At 40.0% G+C, this 16,519-nt stretch overlaps 1 protein-coding gene across 11 annotated transcripts in view; it reads right to left on the minus strand.

Annotated features, from left to right (window-relative positions):
* Positions 1–16,519, minus strand: part of ARID4B (AT-rich interaction domain 4B) — an 86,415-nt gene that overhangs the window by 46,297 nt on the left and 23,599 nt on the right. For all 11 annotated transcript variants that reach the window (XM_083496797.1, XM_083496792.1, XM_083496788.1 and 8 more), the window contains exons 3-5: positions 7,224–7,334; positions 5,704–5,769; positions 1,250–1,340 (exon numbers count right to left, since the gene is read on the minus strand). In XM_083496797.1, coding sequence (XP_083352923.1) covers positions 1,250–1,340; positions 5,704–5,769; positions 7,224–7,334 — 268 coding nt within the window. The remainder of the gene's footprint in view (positions 1–1,249; positions 1,341–5,703; positions 5,770–7,223; positions 7,335–16,519) is intronic.

A 16,519-nucleotide genomic window follows, 5' to 3' on the forward strand; every position in this document is an offset into this window, starting at 1 on the left:
GCATGTACGTCTAAGCTTGACTGTTTGTGCTTTGTTTATCTACTGTAGAAAGAAGGAGTGAAATGGGAACACTAGGGATGTGTGCACTAGCACACAGCTCATGCCTGATTTGTGTGCAAAAGCAGCCTTTGTAATATTGTTTGCATTTTTAATTATAAGCAAAAGGCTGCACTTCTTACTGAAAAGTCTTCGTTAAACAAATGTTGAATGTATGCATGTTTACTCAAAACTAAGAAGTAAGTTCAAGTGGAGCTCACTCTCAAATAAGTACACTTTGCATTGCAGTCTTAAAATCAAATTTGTAAGCTGGAAGCTAGGCAGTGTTTTACAGGAGAAAGATCAACTGGATTTTTCCTATCCCGCCCTCCATGAATCTGAAAACTTTACTTATAAAAAAATAAATAAAGGAGCAAGGCTTATGGAAATATTAATTAACTCTGGAAATGCATGCAAATAAGTTTTGCATCTTGAGAAATGTTATCTTTTCTTAGTAGGCATCAATATTAAAGTGATGCATATTTGTCATGAAGGCTGTTGGAGGAGGAAACAAATCATCATTCTGAAGTGCCTGAATGAGCATACCAACTAGAACTATAGTTTCATCATTAATTCTAATTTAAAATCAACTCCAAAAATGTAGCTCAGAAAAACCTGCATCTAAGAAGCAGGTGCACTGTGATTTCTCATATGTTGTCTTTAGTCTTTTTCAAGGTACCACAGGACTCACTGAAAATCAAATGGTCCCTTTTTCTTGCCCCCTCTTTCTTAGACAGAAAATTAATATGAGCATGTTATTAGTCAAATTCTACACTTTCCCCACATGTTGTGATTGTAAAAGAAAACAGCAGTATAAATACTATTCAATAAAACTGTGTATTTTTGTGTGGCAGGGAACACTCTAAAAATTTCAAAAGGTGGGGGAGACCCTTTCAAATGTTGTTGAATAATCTCAAACTAAAACTAACCCCCCCACACACACCAATTTGCATAAATCTGCATTATTCTATTTTCTTCTGCCATATTTTCTTCATTTTCCCCATTCCCATCTCCATGCCTACTGCCTGTTGTTGTCAAGCAGCAAGTCCAAGAATATTCTTAAGAAGCCATATATAGATTTCAATTAAAGAAAACACTCACTAAATATAAAAAACAAGAACTCAATTTCACTACTTATTATGGAAGAAAAAACACATATTTTTCCTGACCTGTAATTTTTGGATTGGTGAAAAATGGAGTTGCATTTCCTTACCTACAGTGTACCAACTAGCATCTGTTAATTTGTTGATGACAGCCTCCTGATATGTTCCATCTGGATTCCTTACTTCCACCACAGTTCCTACCTAAAACATAAAAGCCACTTAGGTAATCTCCAAGGCAATAATTAGAAAATATTGAACATTTCATTTTTTATTCTTTTAAATTCAGTTTCTGCTCTCAAAAACCAATCTACAGATAAAGTGTGTGTGGCTGCATTTTGGGGGAAGGGGAATTCTGAAAAACATACCATCTTCACACAAGGCTCTGTAACATGCCTCTGAGGCAATCTAATGTATGTCAGGTTTTACTTTTCAGACTTCAAACTATATATCTATTTGTACCAAGAGGGTGCCTTTTAGAACTACTTAATAGGATTATTTCAAAAGTGAATTTTGTTTCACTCAAACCAAGAAAGCTATAAATATCAGAACATGCAATAAAATTATATGAAGGCATCTTTTTAAAAAATGACAAAATATGTTCTATGATGAAGATTCAAAGAGAACTGTGTGCAAAGAGATGGGCAAATGGGGCAGATGGTCAGTTTTCTTTTCTGGCTGCAGCCCTTCCTGTTACACTGGTCAGGGATGATGGAAGTTGGACTTCAGGGGGGGAAAATGGGAGGACCAAAGGTTGCCCACACCTGCTATGGAGGTTGATGATCTCCTGACCTTCAGGAGTACCTGGGCAGGGGAGATGAACAGCCATGGTGCACTCACAATACACTTTGGATCCTGGCCTACAGAAGTTGCAGTTTTGAAATTCTCCTCCAGATGTTATCTTATACCTTTAAATATAACTATTATAACCAATAATCCGGAACTCAGATTTTAAAAAACACTAGTACATATGACACAAGTTCATGAAAAAACAGAGACATACATTACTGACTTCCACCAAAGTGAACACATAGTATAACATGACTGCTCAGACATGGCTGGAATGTATAACACACCTGCCCAAACATTCAGTGAAGTTATTATTTATGGGACACACCACCTTTGGTTGGATCCAGTGAACAGAAGAGCTTTTTGGGACTAAGATCTAGTGGAAGCCACCACTGAAGGAAGGAAAGGAGATAATTATCACCATTTCCTCTTGCAGTCCCCTGTGCTACCTCATCTGATGGGTCCTTCAACCCACCAGAGCGGGGGGGGGAGGGGTGGCAGGGGGGATATGCGGCTGAAAGGAGAAGGATAAATCAGTGAAAATTGTATCCCCCTTTGAAAATGTCTTATGAGTGGAGCTCCACTCATGAAAAATCTGGATTCAACTCAGTATATAGAACTATAAGCCAAAGAAAATCAATTAATTAGCATAGAACTGCTACCCTGGAGTACACAAAAATTAAGCTCAGAAACAAGTGTTTTTTAAGAGTCGGTATGCCTAAATTATTTTTAAAAGACAGCTTTCCCAACTTTTACCCCAAAATGCTTCCAAAAGGCACTTTTCAGAAATGCTGATCTGCCTATTACTACTTCCTTACTGCCAGCAGATGGTGAACAAGAGCTAATGGTCAAAGTTATTCCCTAAAATAGTTGCCTAAAACAAAAAACAAACTTCTTTCTACCATGCCTTTAAAGTCTAAATAAGTAGGCACTGATGTTTCAATTTCTCTGAATCTCAAAGATTAAAGAAAGAAAATCTCTAGTCATTATAGCTATTAGATTTTTGAGGATGACGGACTGAGAAAGTCACCCATTTTCTCTCTAAAGTAGTATTTTAAATATTCCTATATTTAAAAAAAGCTGCATGCCTCTTTAAATTAACCACCATATTTCCTTTCTGTCTCCTGTCTTATGCTACCTGGAGAGTTCTTATGAAAGGAGCAATTAATATTATAGAAAACAAAAAGGAAACTACATTTCCTCCATCATACTACCACTTGTTTTACATTTTAATGGCAGTTACCATTCATTGTTCTCTAGAAGGAACAATATTTTTCTGCCGTGTGCTGTTTTCACTATTAGACGAGTGACTGCGGAGCTTTATTCAACAACTTAAGGAATCAGCAAGTAAAACACACACCATTTCAGTAAAGTCTAATGGTTACACTTGCTTATTTTAGGGTAGGAATGAGAAACCTCCAGCCTGTTGGCACGCTTGGCCCACCAAGCCATTTCCCCCAAATCACGTCCATCTGTCCATAAGCTGACATCATTTTTTATATCACCTGATGGGTAGGAGGGCAGAGTTAAATCCTGCATTGGCTTGTTTCCACCAGGAAACAGGGAAATACACCCAAAGCAGCAGAATTTAACTCCCAAACATATTCTTTGCGTCACACCACGAAAAGTGAAACATGTTGCAAGAAAAGGGATAGCAGGTCATCTCTGGCTGAAGCAGGATGTGCTTATGAGAACTCCATTGAATCCTGGAAGACCTGCTCCCTGCCTTGCTGGCCTTTTCCCCACCTGTCCTGGGAGGGCAGGGTGTTGACTGACTCCTGCTACAATAGCTGAGGCTGCTACCCTGGGGTGTTGCCTAGGTACTTTTGTTGGGGAGGGGGGTTGTTGCTCTTATTGATATTGTTTATTTTGCATCTTTGTTTTAGATACTATGATTTAAGTGGATCTTTTTTCAATTTGGTTTTGTACTTTTTGGCATTTTCTTTATTGTTGATGACTACTTATGTTTGTAATTATGTCTTTTTCTTATACTGTAAGGTGCCTTGAGCGTAGCTTTAACTATGGAAAGGCAGCATATAAATAAAAGTACTTAAGTTTATGAGAAGCCTCTAAACTATTCATTCTTCTGGTTGGAACCAGGCATATGGTCTTGTTTACGCAGCACCAGCCAGTGAATCAGTGAGCTGAGCAGCACTGCTAGAAGCTGCTGACGGGGAGATAGGATAGTTCTTGTCATAAACATTAGGAGGTGGTGCTGAAGGAAGGGGTCTCACAGTCTGCACTGTGAAAGTGTGTGTGTGGTTGCTGACTGCCAGTATAACAACCCCTCTTGCCTGTCAGCAACAGTGTACTTCCACAGTGCTGATCACAATGCTCCCCTGCCTCCTAGCACATGCAGATAACAACAGGAATTCCCTTCTCTCTTCACTGCTCTGCAGCAGCAACCAACAATTCCAACTAACAAACAGCTTTGCTGGCAGCTACTGGATTTAAGGAAACCTTTCCAACAACTGTGGGAGTGAGCAAAGTATGCAGCTGCATCAATATGGTCAAGGCCACTGTGGGCAGCAGTCACTGTCTGTCCCATTAAAACTAAAATTTTGATACTGCTTAAAATAATAAATTCATTGTTAATCTCAAAGCCAACACTATATATTCCACAAAAAGTAATATTTGCAGGCATGCAGTTCTGAATGTAGTTATTTGCAAACTATGTGTTTTAGATGTGCCAAACAACTGGAAAACAGAAAAAAATACATGGATTTTAATGAAAGATCTGTGAGGAGAAACTGACAGGAATTTAAGTATCCTGCTCATTTGTCTTCATGGCAAAATTCACAAGATTATCCATTCCCAACACATTTTCCTACACTTATTCATTCACTACAATAATTTTCAAGAAATTTCTGTAAATAAAGAATCATAGAATCACAGAATTGTAGAGTTGGAAGGGACCACACGGGTTATCTAGTCCAACCCCCACAGACCAGAATTTCCTGGACTCTAAAAAATTACCCAGCCAGGCACTTTCCTTAACATGCTCAGTCAAAAATGTAATAGCTATTAATGGGGGCTCAAGACTTTAGTCCTTGTACAGCAGCCCCTGAACCACATGACAAGCACTTTTCAAACTGAGGGGTGTATCAAAAGCAGTTTGTGATAGGGGATGGGGATGTGGTCCAGCAGTTCAAAGGGGGTGCGGGAGACTTAAATTCAACACAGGTCCCTTGCATGACTCTCCGCACAGCATACTAGACCTGGCCTAAATTTTTCATCAGAAGAAATGGCATAAGCTACGCCAAGACACTGTACAGAACACTTGATCCGAGATCCAAAGAGGCCAATAAGTGAACAGAAGACACTTCCACATGTGCATAGCAATGTGTGTTGTCAATTCCTGGCACACATATTGCACACCATTCTGTACTTTTCCCTGACCCTCAGGAGTGGCTTTTCTGGGCTGGGGAAGGGAAGCCCAGGAAGCTGCAGTGAAAAGGAGAGGCCAGAACACTGTGTGTTATCCTTTGGATCCCAACCCATTTATTTGCAGAATCTGTTCTATCACTGTACGTACCATGCCAGAAACCAGCTACTCTACTTGAATTCTATTGATCAGAACAGCTCAGATTTTAATACTATGCAAACTATATTATATCCTGCTTAAATTATAACTGTTCATTCTTCACAAGGTAATTGTGGTGCAATGTAGTAGGATTATTCAATAATTACACCTAACTTTATATCTATATATACATCACTGTAAATATATTGATTTGTTAGGAAATATTTTTCATGGTTAATTATTCAAATATATTACCTTTAAAGGGCCTTTTATGTGATCATCCTGAACTTCCACAGTTGATGAATCATGCCTAAATGTTACCTGCAAAGCACAATTTAAAGGATTGTTAAAGCAGAGCAAGTGTACATATAGCTATCTTTACTATTTATTTATTCAGGATGTTTCTAGGCCACCCTTCATTATAACCAATCTTGTGGTGGTGAACAATACAATTAAAACTCATCCAAATTGCAATTTTAAAAATCCACTTCATAATAAGAGCAAATATGATTAAAGCCCAAATCATTAAAATACAGGCCTTTACTCAAGGACAGAGTGGGCCTGCAACCTCCAGCAATAAATAAAGCTAATATCCTACAATTGCCTGGGCAAATGAATAGTTTTTTCACTTGGCAACAAAATGAAAAAATAATAGGCACTAAACATACATCTAACAGAAGGGCATTCCACAACTAGGGCACATCCGTTTTCAACATCCCCACATGGTGTACAGATATTTCTGAGTTTGAGCTTAGCCAGTCTACAGCAGCTGCAAATTATGCCACTAGCAGACAAATAACTATATATAGCATGTCTCCCCTATTTATGGCCCTATTTGCCACTAAAATCTAAAACATTAGAAGCGCCACCCATTTTATAATCTCCATTAATTTATTTTGCTTTTTTTCCCTTATAAAGGAAAACGAGATGTAATGCAAAGGACACAGTGCTGGAGTTGGACTAAGAAAACCTTTGTTCATATTCCTGCTCAGCCATGAAGCAGCATCAATTGTTGTGAGATTACCACATGCATGCTTCCCTAACTCCTTGAAGGAAGGGTGGCACAGAAAAGTAATCAGTAATAACATCATTAGCTTATGACTGAAGTATTACACGCAAACAATAAAAGATACATACATTTATACTGTCTATTTATAGAAAACTGAATCCCATAGAACTTGAGTGTTTTGAGCAGGAGATTTGGATTTAACTGATTAACTAAACTGCTTAAAAACAAACAGCACTTTACATTAATACAAATGATTATTTTATAAAAGCAGGGTTTTGAAATACACAGGGAACATCCACCACATGAGGCTTCCTGCTTCAAAACTTTGCCTTCCAACTTGTGAAGGGTGACAAAACAAGAAGGGAAACAAACAGATGTAGTGTGCTTATCCCTGTAGACTCCCCCAAATCCTAATCAGAACACCTGAAGAGGGCTATAGCTTTTCTTTATTTTCAGATATATTGGTGGCATAATGAAATTTAGCAGGATTATTAAATGATTATGCAACGTCTACATTCTGGTGTTGCTTTTAAAACAACACTAATGACATTTTGGTGCTGCTTATCATTTGTGTCCCTCCCTCAAAGTGATCTTAGAAACTGTTAGGAAGTTAATCTACTGGAGAGGGAGAACAACTGAGCACTCAGTCCTAGTGAAGTACTTCACTAACTCATCCCTCTTAAAATGCCTCACTTCAAGACCCATACATTGTGGAGTGCTCTGAATATATGCTATTTTTTAAATGAAAAATTACACACATACATACCTTGACTTTGACCAGTCTTTTTGTTGTCTTGATTTTGGCCTCACAGAAGGCCCCTCTATATTTTGCACTCACATCAGTGCCCACTGTCAAATATGGAGGCTCATCAAGGGCCTAGAAGAGAAGAAAAAGGAAAACAACTGGCTTTTAATCTCTCCCCCGATATTTCAAAAGAGGCAAAATTATTACACTTATAAGAATAAGCAATCCACTACTAAATTTCAGTGAAAACTTTTCAATGGGAATACTGAAATTGATAGCCATCTTCAAATATCTAAAGAGCTGACACATGGAAGATGGAACAAGCTTGGTTTAGTCTGCTCTGAAGGGTAGGACCCAAACCAATGGCTTTAAGTTATAAAAAAGGAGATTCCGGCTAAATATCAGGAAGCCTTTTCCGTCGATAAGAGTTGTTTGCCAGTGAAATAGATGCCCTGGGGAGGTGATGTACTCTACTTTTTATGCAGAGGCTGAATAGCCATTTTTCATGTTTGATTTAGTTGAGATTCCTGCATCACGGGGTTTGGACTAGATGGCTCTCAGGGTCCCTTACAATTCTATGATTCTATATGGAACTTTTGAAAAAAGAGTCCTCATATTGTTCTAAGTAAATTATGAATCATGCTCATGATAGTTCTCCATTCATTCAGTTCCCAAGCATTATGCCTGGCAAATTTCATCTCCTTCTATCCTTGTCAAACAGGACCTGTTTAAGCAACTAGAAACCTAACCTGCTTAGACCTTGGCTAGACATTGATCACATCAAAAATAGCTAAGCCAGTCAATATTAATCTAGATCCTGACCCTGAGACCAAGGAAACTTCCATAGAGATGGTATAGAATATTGTTTCAAAAATTACAGGGGGGCACATCTTTAAAGTTGTTAAATGTTACAAATATTATGCCTGAATGTATCCTTTCAACTTGACAGCTCAGGGAAGCTGCTTTTCCTAGAGCGAATCAGAGCTGCTCCCCCATTTCCCCTGCCTTTTCTTGCCCTTTTCTCCCCACTCCCACACCTACAGTAGCTGTGCACCTGTCTTGCCCCAAGCCGCAATATTTTCCAACAGAAATGGATCTAATGGGACAGTGTGTGATCATATGAGGTGTCAATAATGAGGGCAGGTGAGGTGGTGTCTATGGGGCTGCTTCCTGTGTGTCTCCAAGCCCCTAACTAACATTAGTGCAGGGATCCAAGGGCAGCAATGACAGGGACAGCACTCAGAGCTCACACAGCTGCTGGAGAGGGAGAGGGAGGTGGCAAGACCTGCACAAGCACACAAGGAAGAACAAAGAGGAAGGTGCTCCCAGGCTCTTAGGCTGTACTTTATGGGCTGAACTGCAAGTGCTCCTGTCTTCTTCTGCCCAGATGCAGGAGACACCATAAATATACAGCTGGCTCTCAGGCATGAATAAACCAGGCTCGAAGCCCTGAACCAGCAGTGAGCCAGACACTTGCCTGTCTGCTTCTGGTATCCCTTCCTGAAGTTAAACTCAGGAGGAGGGAAATTAGATCAGGACCCAACAAGGAAGAGGTGGAGCAGCCTGCTCTGCAGTCTCTGCCTAACTTCTGTTGGTGCAGCAGATTCTTCAGGGAACTCCTCAGGGAGCCAATTTCCAAATCTAAACTGCAAAGCAAGCCCCTTCTTTGCTGGGCAAGGGGCTAGACATTCAGGCACAGACTGCTGAGGGACAGATGCTTTAGGCAACATGGGTCACCTCTTTCCCAAACAGTAAAAGTGCAGGACTCTCATCACAAATAACTTTTGCTTCCTGTATAAGCTTATTGCTAATTCAAAGCTCACACAATCTTTTAGATATTTTTTTAAATCGGAAAAGCAGTAAGACATGGTGTAAATCTAAAAAGTTGTTTGTTTCCATTACCTAGGAATCTAGAAATATCGGTGCACTTTTTAAATGCACCAATCATTCCCTACCTCTCCTATTTTTTCCCCAAGGAACTGTGAGAATCAACTTGGTGAATAAGCTGTAAAATTATTTTTCTCAAAAACCATTTGCTCTTTTTTTTTGGCATCGGGCTCTTACACTTATCAAGAGCACAGAAATATTTCAACAGGCACTAATTCTGCTATCAACGTGCTTCCCCTAATAAATTGTAAGATGAATAGATCTGTTTCAGATGGAATCAAGAAACATTAATTTGGTGTGTAAAAACCCAGGTTTTGATATCTTTGTTTGGGCCAATATCCTTTTTAAAGCTTTTGAGCTTGAAGTATTCTATAAAATATTGAAGTCACACTGTCCAACAAACAGAATTTGATCCCATTTCTTAAAACCACTTTTAAGATTTCTATAGATTTGGCAAGGAAACCAACCAAGCTTAGGCTGTTTACAAGGTGCGGGCTCAGTTTGAACATGAATTTTTTATCCAAGCTTTTATACATGAAAATGAAACACAGTGCAACATAATCCTTTACAGAATTAATGATGTACATTGTGTTGTATAAAATATAGCCTTCCTTGAAACAGGAAATAAAAGGGCCAGTTGTGTGCAGAAAATGGTAGCTGCATACAACTGTTGGGAAATATAGCACTGCGTTATTTATCAGACAATTACATTCTGTCACTTGTGGCTTGCCTTGTGATTACATTGTTTTTTTCCAACAAAAATCACATTAGATGTGTTAATTAGCATACCTATGGCAGAATATTTTTGTTATCTGCCTGTTAGCTTAAAAGAGCTAGGAGTTCACTCATCATAGTGCTCAGCTATGGCTGCTGGCAATCCTGGCTCTGAAGAACCAGGAGTTTTCTAAGAATTATGCAGCTGTAGTGTAAGTGCACAAAGCTATAGAGAGGGGGAAAGAAAAGTGCTGCTTTGCTACTGAGCAGTTTCCCCAAGACCAGTTGCTAGCACACTACAGCCTTCTGTGTAAACAGTTCTGATCAAAGAAGATAATTTAACTCTCAACCTATCAATGAAATTTATATACTGCTTCATACCAGAACAGTCTATGAGCAGTTTATAAAAAGACAGCAAACACTACACCCCCCCACACCAGAATGGAAATCTCCTCTCCTTCCATATCCCACACATCCTCCCTAAATCTGCTCTGGAGGGTTCAGACATAGACACAGAATCATAGAGTTGGAAGGGATCCAGAGGATCATCTAGTCCACCCCCTGCAACGCAGGAATACGCAGCTGTGCCATACAGGGATAAAACACTGAAGGAACACCCCAGAACAGGTTTGGGGGGGAGGTGCAAGAGGAGAGCAAGGGAAAGTTCCTCTGCACAGTCAAAAGTTCTTGTGTTAGCGGAACAACATCACTGGCTAACACCCAACAGATCCAAATGGAACAATAAAACCCCAGAACTAAGACGTGCATGGTTCTTCTGGGTGGGTTAAAATTTTTGCCCAAATAAAAACCATGCCAACTTTGCCTAGCCTTGTGATACAAAATTACACTGTAACCATCATAGATGTTTCGGACTTATGAAAGTTGTTATATGAGGTTCCAAACCAATCCACCATCAATTTATACCAGCTGAGCTGCTGTAGCTCAACTGACATCCACAAGCATTTACACTGTAAAGTGTAAGACCTGACATGACTGAATAGCAGCGCTGCTATAGCTAGAGACTACCTCACCTGCACAAGGGAGGTGTGATGTCACAGCAAAGCACAACACGTGTCTTTTGCTGCTGCACTACCCTTTTTTTTGTTTTTTGTTTTTGCACTCTGAGGCTGCCTGGTCTGGTAGCGGGGCAGCCCCCCCCAAGATGCCTAGACATTTTGTTTTGCCACCCACAACCTAGGTCCCAGGAGCCACGGGGCTCCTAGCGTTCCCCAGTTTCTAACACTGAGTCCTTCTATTCATAGAGGGCAAGCCTGGATTCCACCTACTAGATATATTTGGGAGTAGAGGGAAATGAAAACTAAAGTTGCATGCACACAAAAGCTCATACCAATAACAAACTTAGTTGGTCTCTAAGGTGGTACTGGAAGGATTTTTTTTTTAAATTTTGTTTCAACAATATTCCTTGTTAACAGTGTTCTGCTTTAACTACCAAAAAAGATTCTTCTAGTTTAATGAAAATTATTGGCTTTTTAGGAAAGTACTTTGAGTTCCGTGATCATGCAAAAGATTAAGAAACAGCAACAGAAACATTTGATACATAATAAATATAAGACAATTTGTCTTCCCGCACACACACCCCCCAATGTAGCATCTAAAAGAAATATTTTTCAAAATCTTAACTAAAAAGTGTGATTTAGAATACTAAGGGTTATTACCACTACGGTACTTGGTGATCCCAGCCAGCTGAAAGACTCAGCTGGTGAGAAGGAACCCTTCACATTCTAACATGCCAGGAATTGTTTCTGCCAAAGAAATCCCACAAAAAGACACAGATAAAAATATGTGGCTTATGGAGGAAAAACAAATGCTGCTAGACACAGCAACTATACATTTCATTGAAGTCCAATCAGTCTTTGAATAATTTCAAATGAATTTCATGTGGGTTACAATGTGTGTCAAAAACTTCTTTTTGGCACCGTATACACACTTGCCAACAAAACTAAGAATGCAAACTAAGACATGTATAAACATATCATCATCTCCAAAGCATTCAAAGACCTGACATGGTATAACATTTCAGATGACATAAGAGAGACAAGGTGAAACAGGCAACATATCCTCCTGTCATGGCTTAGTAATACATTATGTTTCACACATGCATTCACATTAGGTGTTAATGGGGGGAAAGTCGCTACTCTTTGATTAAGGCAACACAACAGGAATACAATTGGAGATGCACCTCAAAAATGTAATTTTAATATGATGTTATACCAAGGAGTTCATTCTTGCTGCCAATTTAAGTCTGCGCCAGTACAGTATCTGACTCAATGAAATCCCATTTTGTCTGGAAAGATGAACTAAACAGGTGAAATTAGGGGAACCAGAGCAAGCTCATCCCTTAGCATCTGCAGCAGGAGTGACTCTCACAAGTTATGCAGAGAGAGGTGACAACTGGAATATGCAGGGGTCTTCCTCACTGCCTGATTCCTGTGGCAATCAAGCCATACAAGGTGTATCTACTAACTGGCCATCTTACAGCTTTGGGGAAGGAAACTTGATGCCTGAGGCACTCTGAGCACCAGTAAACATATCACTACTAATTAGCATTCATCAAAGTGAGGAATGTCAACCACAATGTTGCACATGGAACCTCTCTTTCATTCTAGGTGCTTTGCACTTATTTTCCATGGTGGGAAAACCTGCTCCTCCTAGGACTCCAGGTCCCCTTCTCCCCTTTTTGATGCAGAAAAACCCATCCCACATGTATCTGAACCTGCATGAAAAGTAAACAACTAGAGCTCTGGGAAGTATTCAACTTTTTGTGCAAGCTCAAGGATTAGCACGAGCACAAAGGGATTCTCCCCTCTTCTCCGCCTGTGCAGTCTGCAAATCTGCTCTGGAGGGTTGGGGAAACATCCAGAACAGATTTAAGGGGCAAGGCAGGGGACAGTGTTCCGTCCCACAAGCAGAAACTTTTGTGCTGATAGAACATTCACTTTAGCAATATACTGAATACAACCCCCTGTGTTCAGTTGAGCTCAGTCCAGATAGGTTTGCTCTAGTCACCCTCTTACCCTCTTCTCCCCCAGTTCTCGTACTTCAACTCCATCTTTCTTACTGGTGACTATAGTGTGCTTACACAAACAGAATTGTGCTGACTTAAATTTGGGGGCTTTAGTATGGAGTATTCTTAACATGATGCAGCTGCAAATACAATATTTATTTATAAATTAATATAAATAAATGTAAAGATTATATGCCAATATAAACAAATAAACAACAAGGCAGGTTTTTGGCTTAAAATTCTAGTACAGAAAAACACAGAAATGAGTTAATAACTATGCTTGGGCCATTCGCTTAATCCAGGGATCAACAAAGCTTTTCAGCAGGGGGCTGGTCCACTGTCCCTCAGACCTGCGGGGGGGGCCAACTATATTGGGGGGGAATGAACGAATTCCTATGCCCCACAAATAACCCAGAGATGCATTTTAAATAAAAGCACACATTCTACTCATGTAAAAACATGCTGATTCCTGGACCGCCCCCGGGCCTTAGTTTGCCTACCCATGGCTTAATCACCAAGATGAAGGGGAAAGAGTAAAAGTGAAGCTGAACTTTACTGTGGGAAAAGAGAAAGAACAAGGAACAATAACAACAACAAAAAAAGGTTAGTAGCTGTCCTCTCTCTTGAGTTCAGAGAAATGTGAAGAACAGAGAAGAGTAGGAAAGCTGAGATGCAGGGGTTACCTGTCCGGGTGAGGAAGGGATGAGAAGGTGTTGCTTATCTCAAATTTACTGAGTTTTCTTTGTGATGGGAGGGGATCCTTCCACAAAAGGGCACAAGGGTAATCACACTTCCTTCATGATTGCTTTATGCATGTTGTGGGAAATGCTCCCTCTCTCTGATAAGGTTCAGGCTGTGATGGAGTGGTGAATAATGTAGCCCATGAGCCCACCTCACTCACCTTCTTTCATAAAGACACTGGCTGGTGCCTTTGTACAGAGGTTCATTAATACCAGTGAAACAAAATAACAAACATGGTTTGGAGGCAATTGGCAAGGGTGTAAGAGGTAAGGAATCTAGCTAAAGTCTAAATGAAAGACGGACAAAAAGGAGCAAGCTTCTGTAATCAATTGAGGCAAGGGGACTAAAAGAATACTAAAAGAGAGATTGGAAAAGACTTTCCAGGAGTGTTCCAAGACAGCTGAACTTGTGTGGCAGCCTCCTGAGTAAGAGACTGGCATGTAGAGGAGCAAGGATCAGTCTGAGTGGGGAAGACTGAATCCAGTGGGGATGACTACAGAAAAAACAACAATGTTAAAAGATGTTTTCAGAGAGGTCCAGTCAGGTACCTGAGTAACTTTCATGACAAAGACAAGGGTAGAGAATTCCTGGGACATCCTGAGTGTAATTAATTCAATGTCATGCCACAAGGAAGAAATCCAAGCCACAGGATGTTTCTGCCCATTCAAACTGTTTTCAGCAAAATAATCTTGCTTTGCCGATAAAAGAGGTCAAGCTTGAAAGTCTTTAGAAAATGCACACAGGCTTCTTTTTTCACTTCATTAACACAGACTATGAGTAATGTGCCTTTGTCCTTGTATAAGGGTATGGGGTTTGGGTTTCTTCTGAAAGTCAACAAGATTATTTTATTTGGGTTAGAGTGGGGTATGCTGTCAATATGCTAGTGAGTAGCATGTGTTTTGATTATCACCAACATATATGCTAGAGCTTTCCCTGTCCACCCCTGTAAGCCTCCTTCACTTCATCTTGGAGAGTTCTAGTTGAACCAAGAATCTCAGCAACAGGCTCCTTGAACTATGCACAACCTCTTGTGGTCTTTGTTCAAAAATATATAGGAGCAGAGCCCAAAGAGGTGACTGTTGCTATCTAAACTTGGATTAGTGTACTCCTGGTCCTGGATGGTCCCTGGCCACTATTAGTTGTTATGCGAAGCTCTACTGTGGATTGCATAATCCTATCTATATGTTGAGTAGACTTTAGTGTGATCAAAACAAATTACGAAGATACAACAGAAATAATTCCAGACTAAGAACAACTTCACATTACCTTTTCTAACAAAAAACAAGCATGTAACAATAAATATCTACAAAAGTTACTGTTTACTTCAATACAACTGCCACTCCATGTATTCTAAAAAATGGTCAAGAAGCAAGAGAAAGCCATTCATAACCAAACACACATGGTTTCTTTCCCTAAAGCAGGCATGTCCAAAGTCTGTTTCAGGGGCCTATCCAGCCCGTTGGTCAGTTTAATCTGTGGCAGTTTATTACCTGGGGTAAAATCCTAAAAACAACAACAACAACAACAAAACCTTAACAACTCCAATCCAACCCTTAAAAAAGTCAACAACTTTGGTTGGCCCTTTACTTCATCAAATCTGGCCCTCTTTGAAAAAAGTTTGGACACCACTGCGTGGGTGTTTATTCCTCTGCAGAATGGGAAGCAGCTTAAAATAGGACCGTCAGTATCACTGCATTTTGTACTACTGTTTTCAGCAGTTTTGCCAACTTTTTTGCAATGCTTAGCATTTATGAAATAATATATAATTACTGCTATGTATTACACACATGTTATTCTATGTGCTAGAATGAGAAAATCATGAGTATAAAATAAGTTCAAGCAAATGAAAAAAGTATGAATTACAAAACTGATTTGCTACTTCATATGTGTATACTCACACACAATTCAGAATATGGTCCTTTTTTGAACAAATGAATATTTTAACCATATGTTCCCAGGACATGATTCTATACAGTTAAAAATATAAAACAATTCCAACATCATTAAAGGAGCAGGCAAAAACACAACACATCTCTATAAAAAAATACAGTAATTGAAAGAACCATGCCTAATGACCTTTTTCTACTTTAAAAAATAGCACAAATATTATACTTTCCTGTCCCCTCACTCTTTTGCCTTGGTCAGCACAAATGGCTGGGTTGTGGATGTAGTGTTGACTGCTCTACTCCTAAAGCCCTGCTGTCGTCAGTCACAGTTTAGGGTTACAGCCTAACTCAGTAGCAATTGACACACTGCATCAAGTGTAGGCTTCACAAAGGGAACAACTCAGATATCAAAATGTAGCATAGGACTATATAATTGTCTTTAGAAAAAGCAGAGAGTGATGACCGTGTACAACCAACAAACATCTAGCAGCCTAGGAGAAACAACAGCAACAATAAAAAAGGTAATGAGCGGATGAAGAATGGTCTTCTGAAAACCTGTTATGGGTACCCTGCCAAAGGATTCCAGATACAATACAAACAACTATGAGAACTCTGCTGTTGTACCAGGGCTACAAGTGCAAGGAACCCTACAAAAGGTAAGCAAGGGAGGGTGGCTTAGAGGACGTTGGACCATACCATGAGTCGGCTGCCTCAGGCAGCAAATTCTGAGGTGTAGAAAGTGGTTAGAAATGTGTGCCACGTGGGCGCATCAATGAAGTGCCGTGAGACAACCCGCAGAGGTGGCATAGGGGGTGGAAGATCCCAATCTGGCCCTGGCGACAGTGGCTTCCAATACAGGTAAGCCAAAGAAACAGCCGAAAGCCAAAGATAAGGAGAACAGCAGCAATACCTTGAGGAACACTCCTTTTCATCAAGACACTTGGAGAAAAGGGGGTGTTCCCCCAGAGCAGCTGCTTTGCCACTGGTCTCCTCCCACCCCATGGGGCATGGATGAGGAGGCATCAGTAGCACATCTTGCTTGAGGCGCCCAAAGGTTTCAGGCC

Source organism: Podarcis liolepis (genome assembly GCF_965112155.1).
Source record: "Podarcis liolepis genome assembly, chromosome: 3".
Taxonomy (NCBI): domain Eukaryota; kingdom Metazoa; phylum Chordata; class Lepidosauria; order Squamata; family Lacertidae; genus Podarcis; species Podarcis liolepis.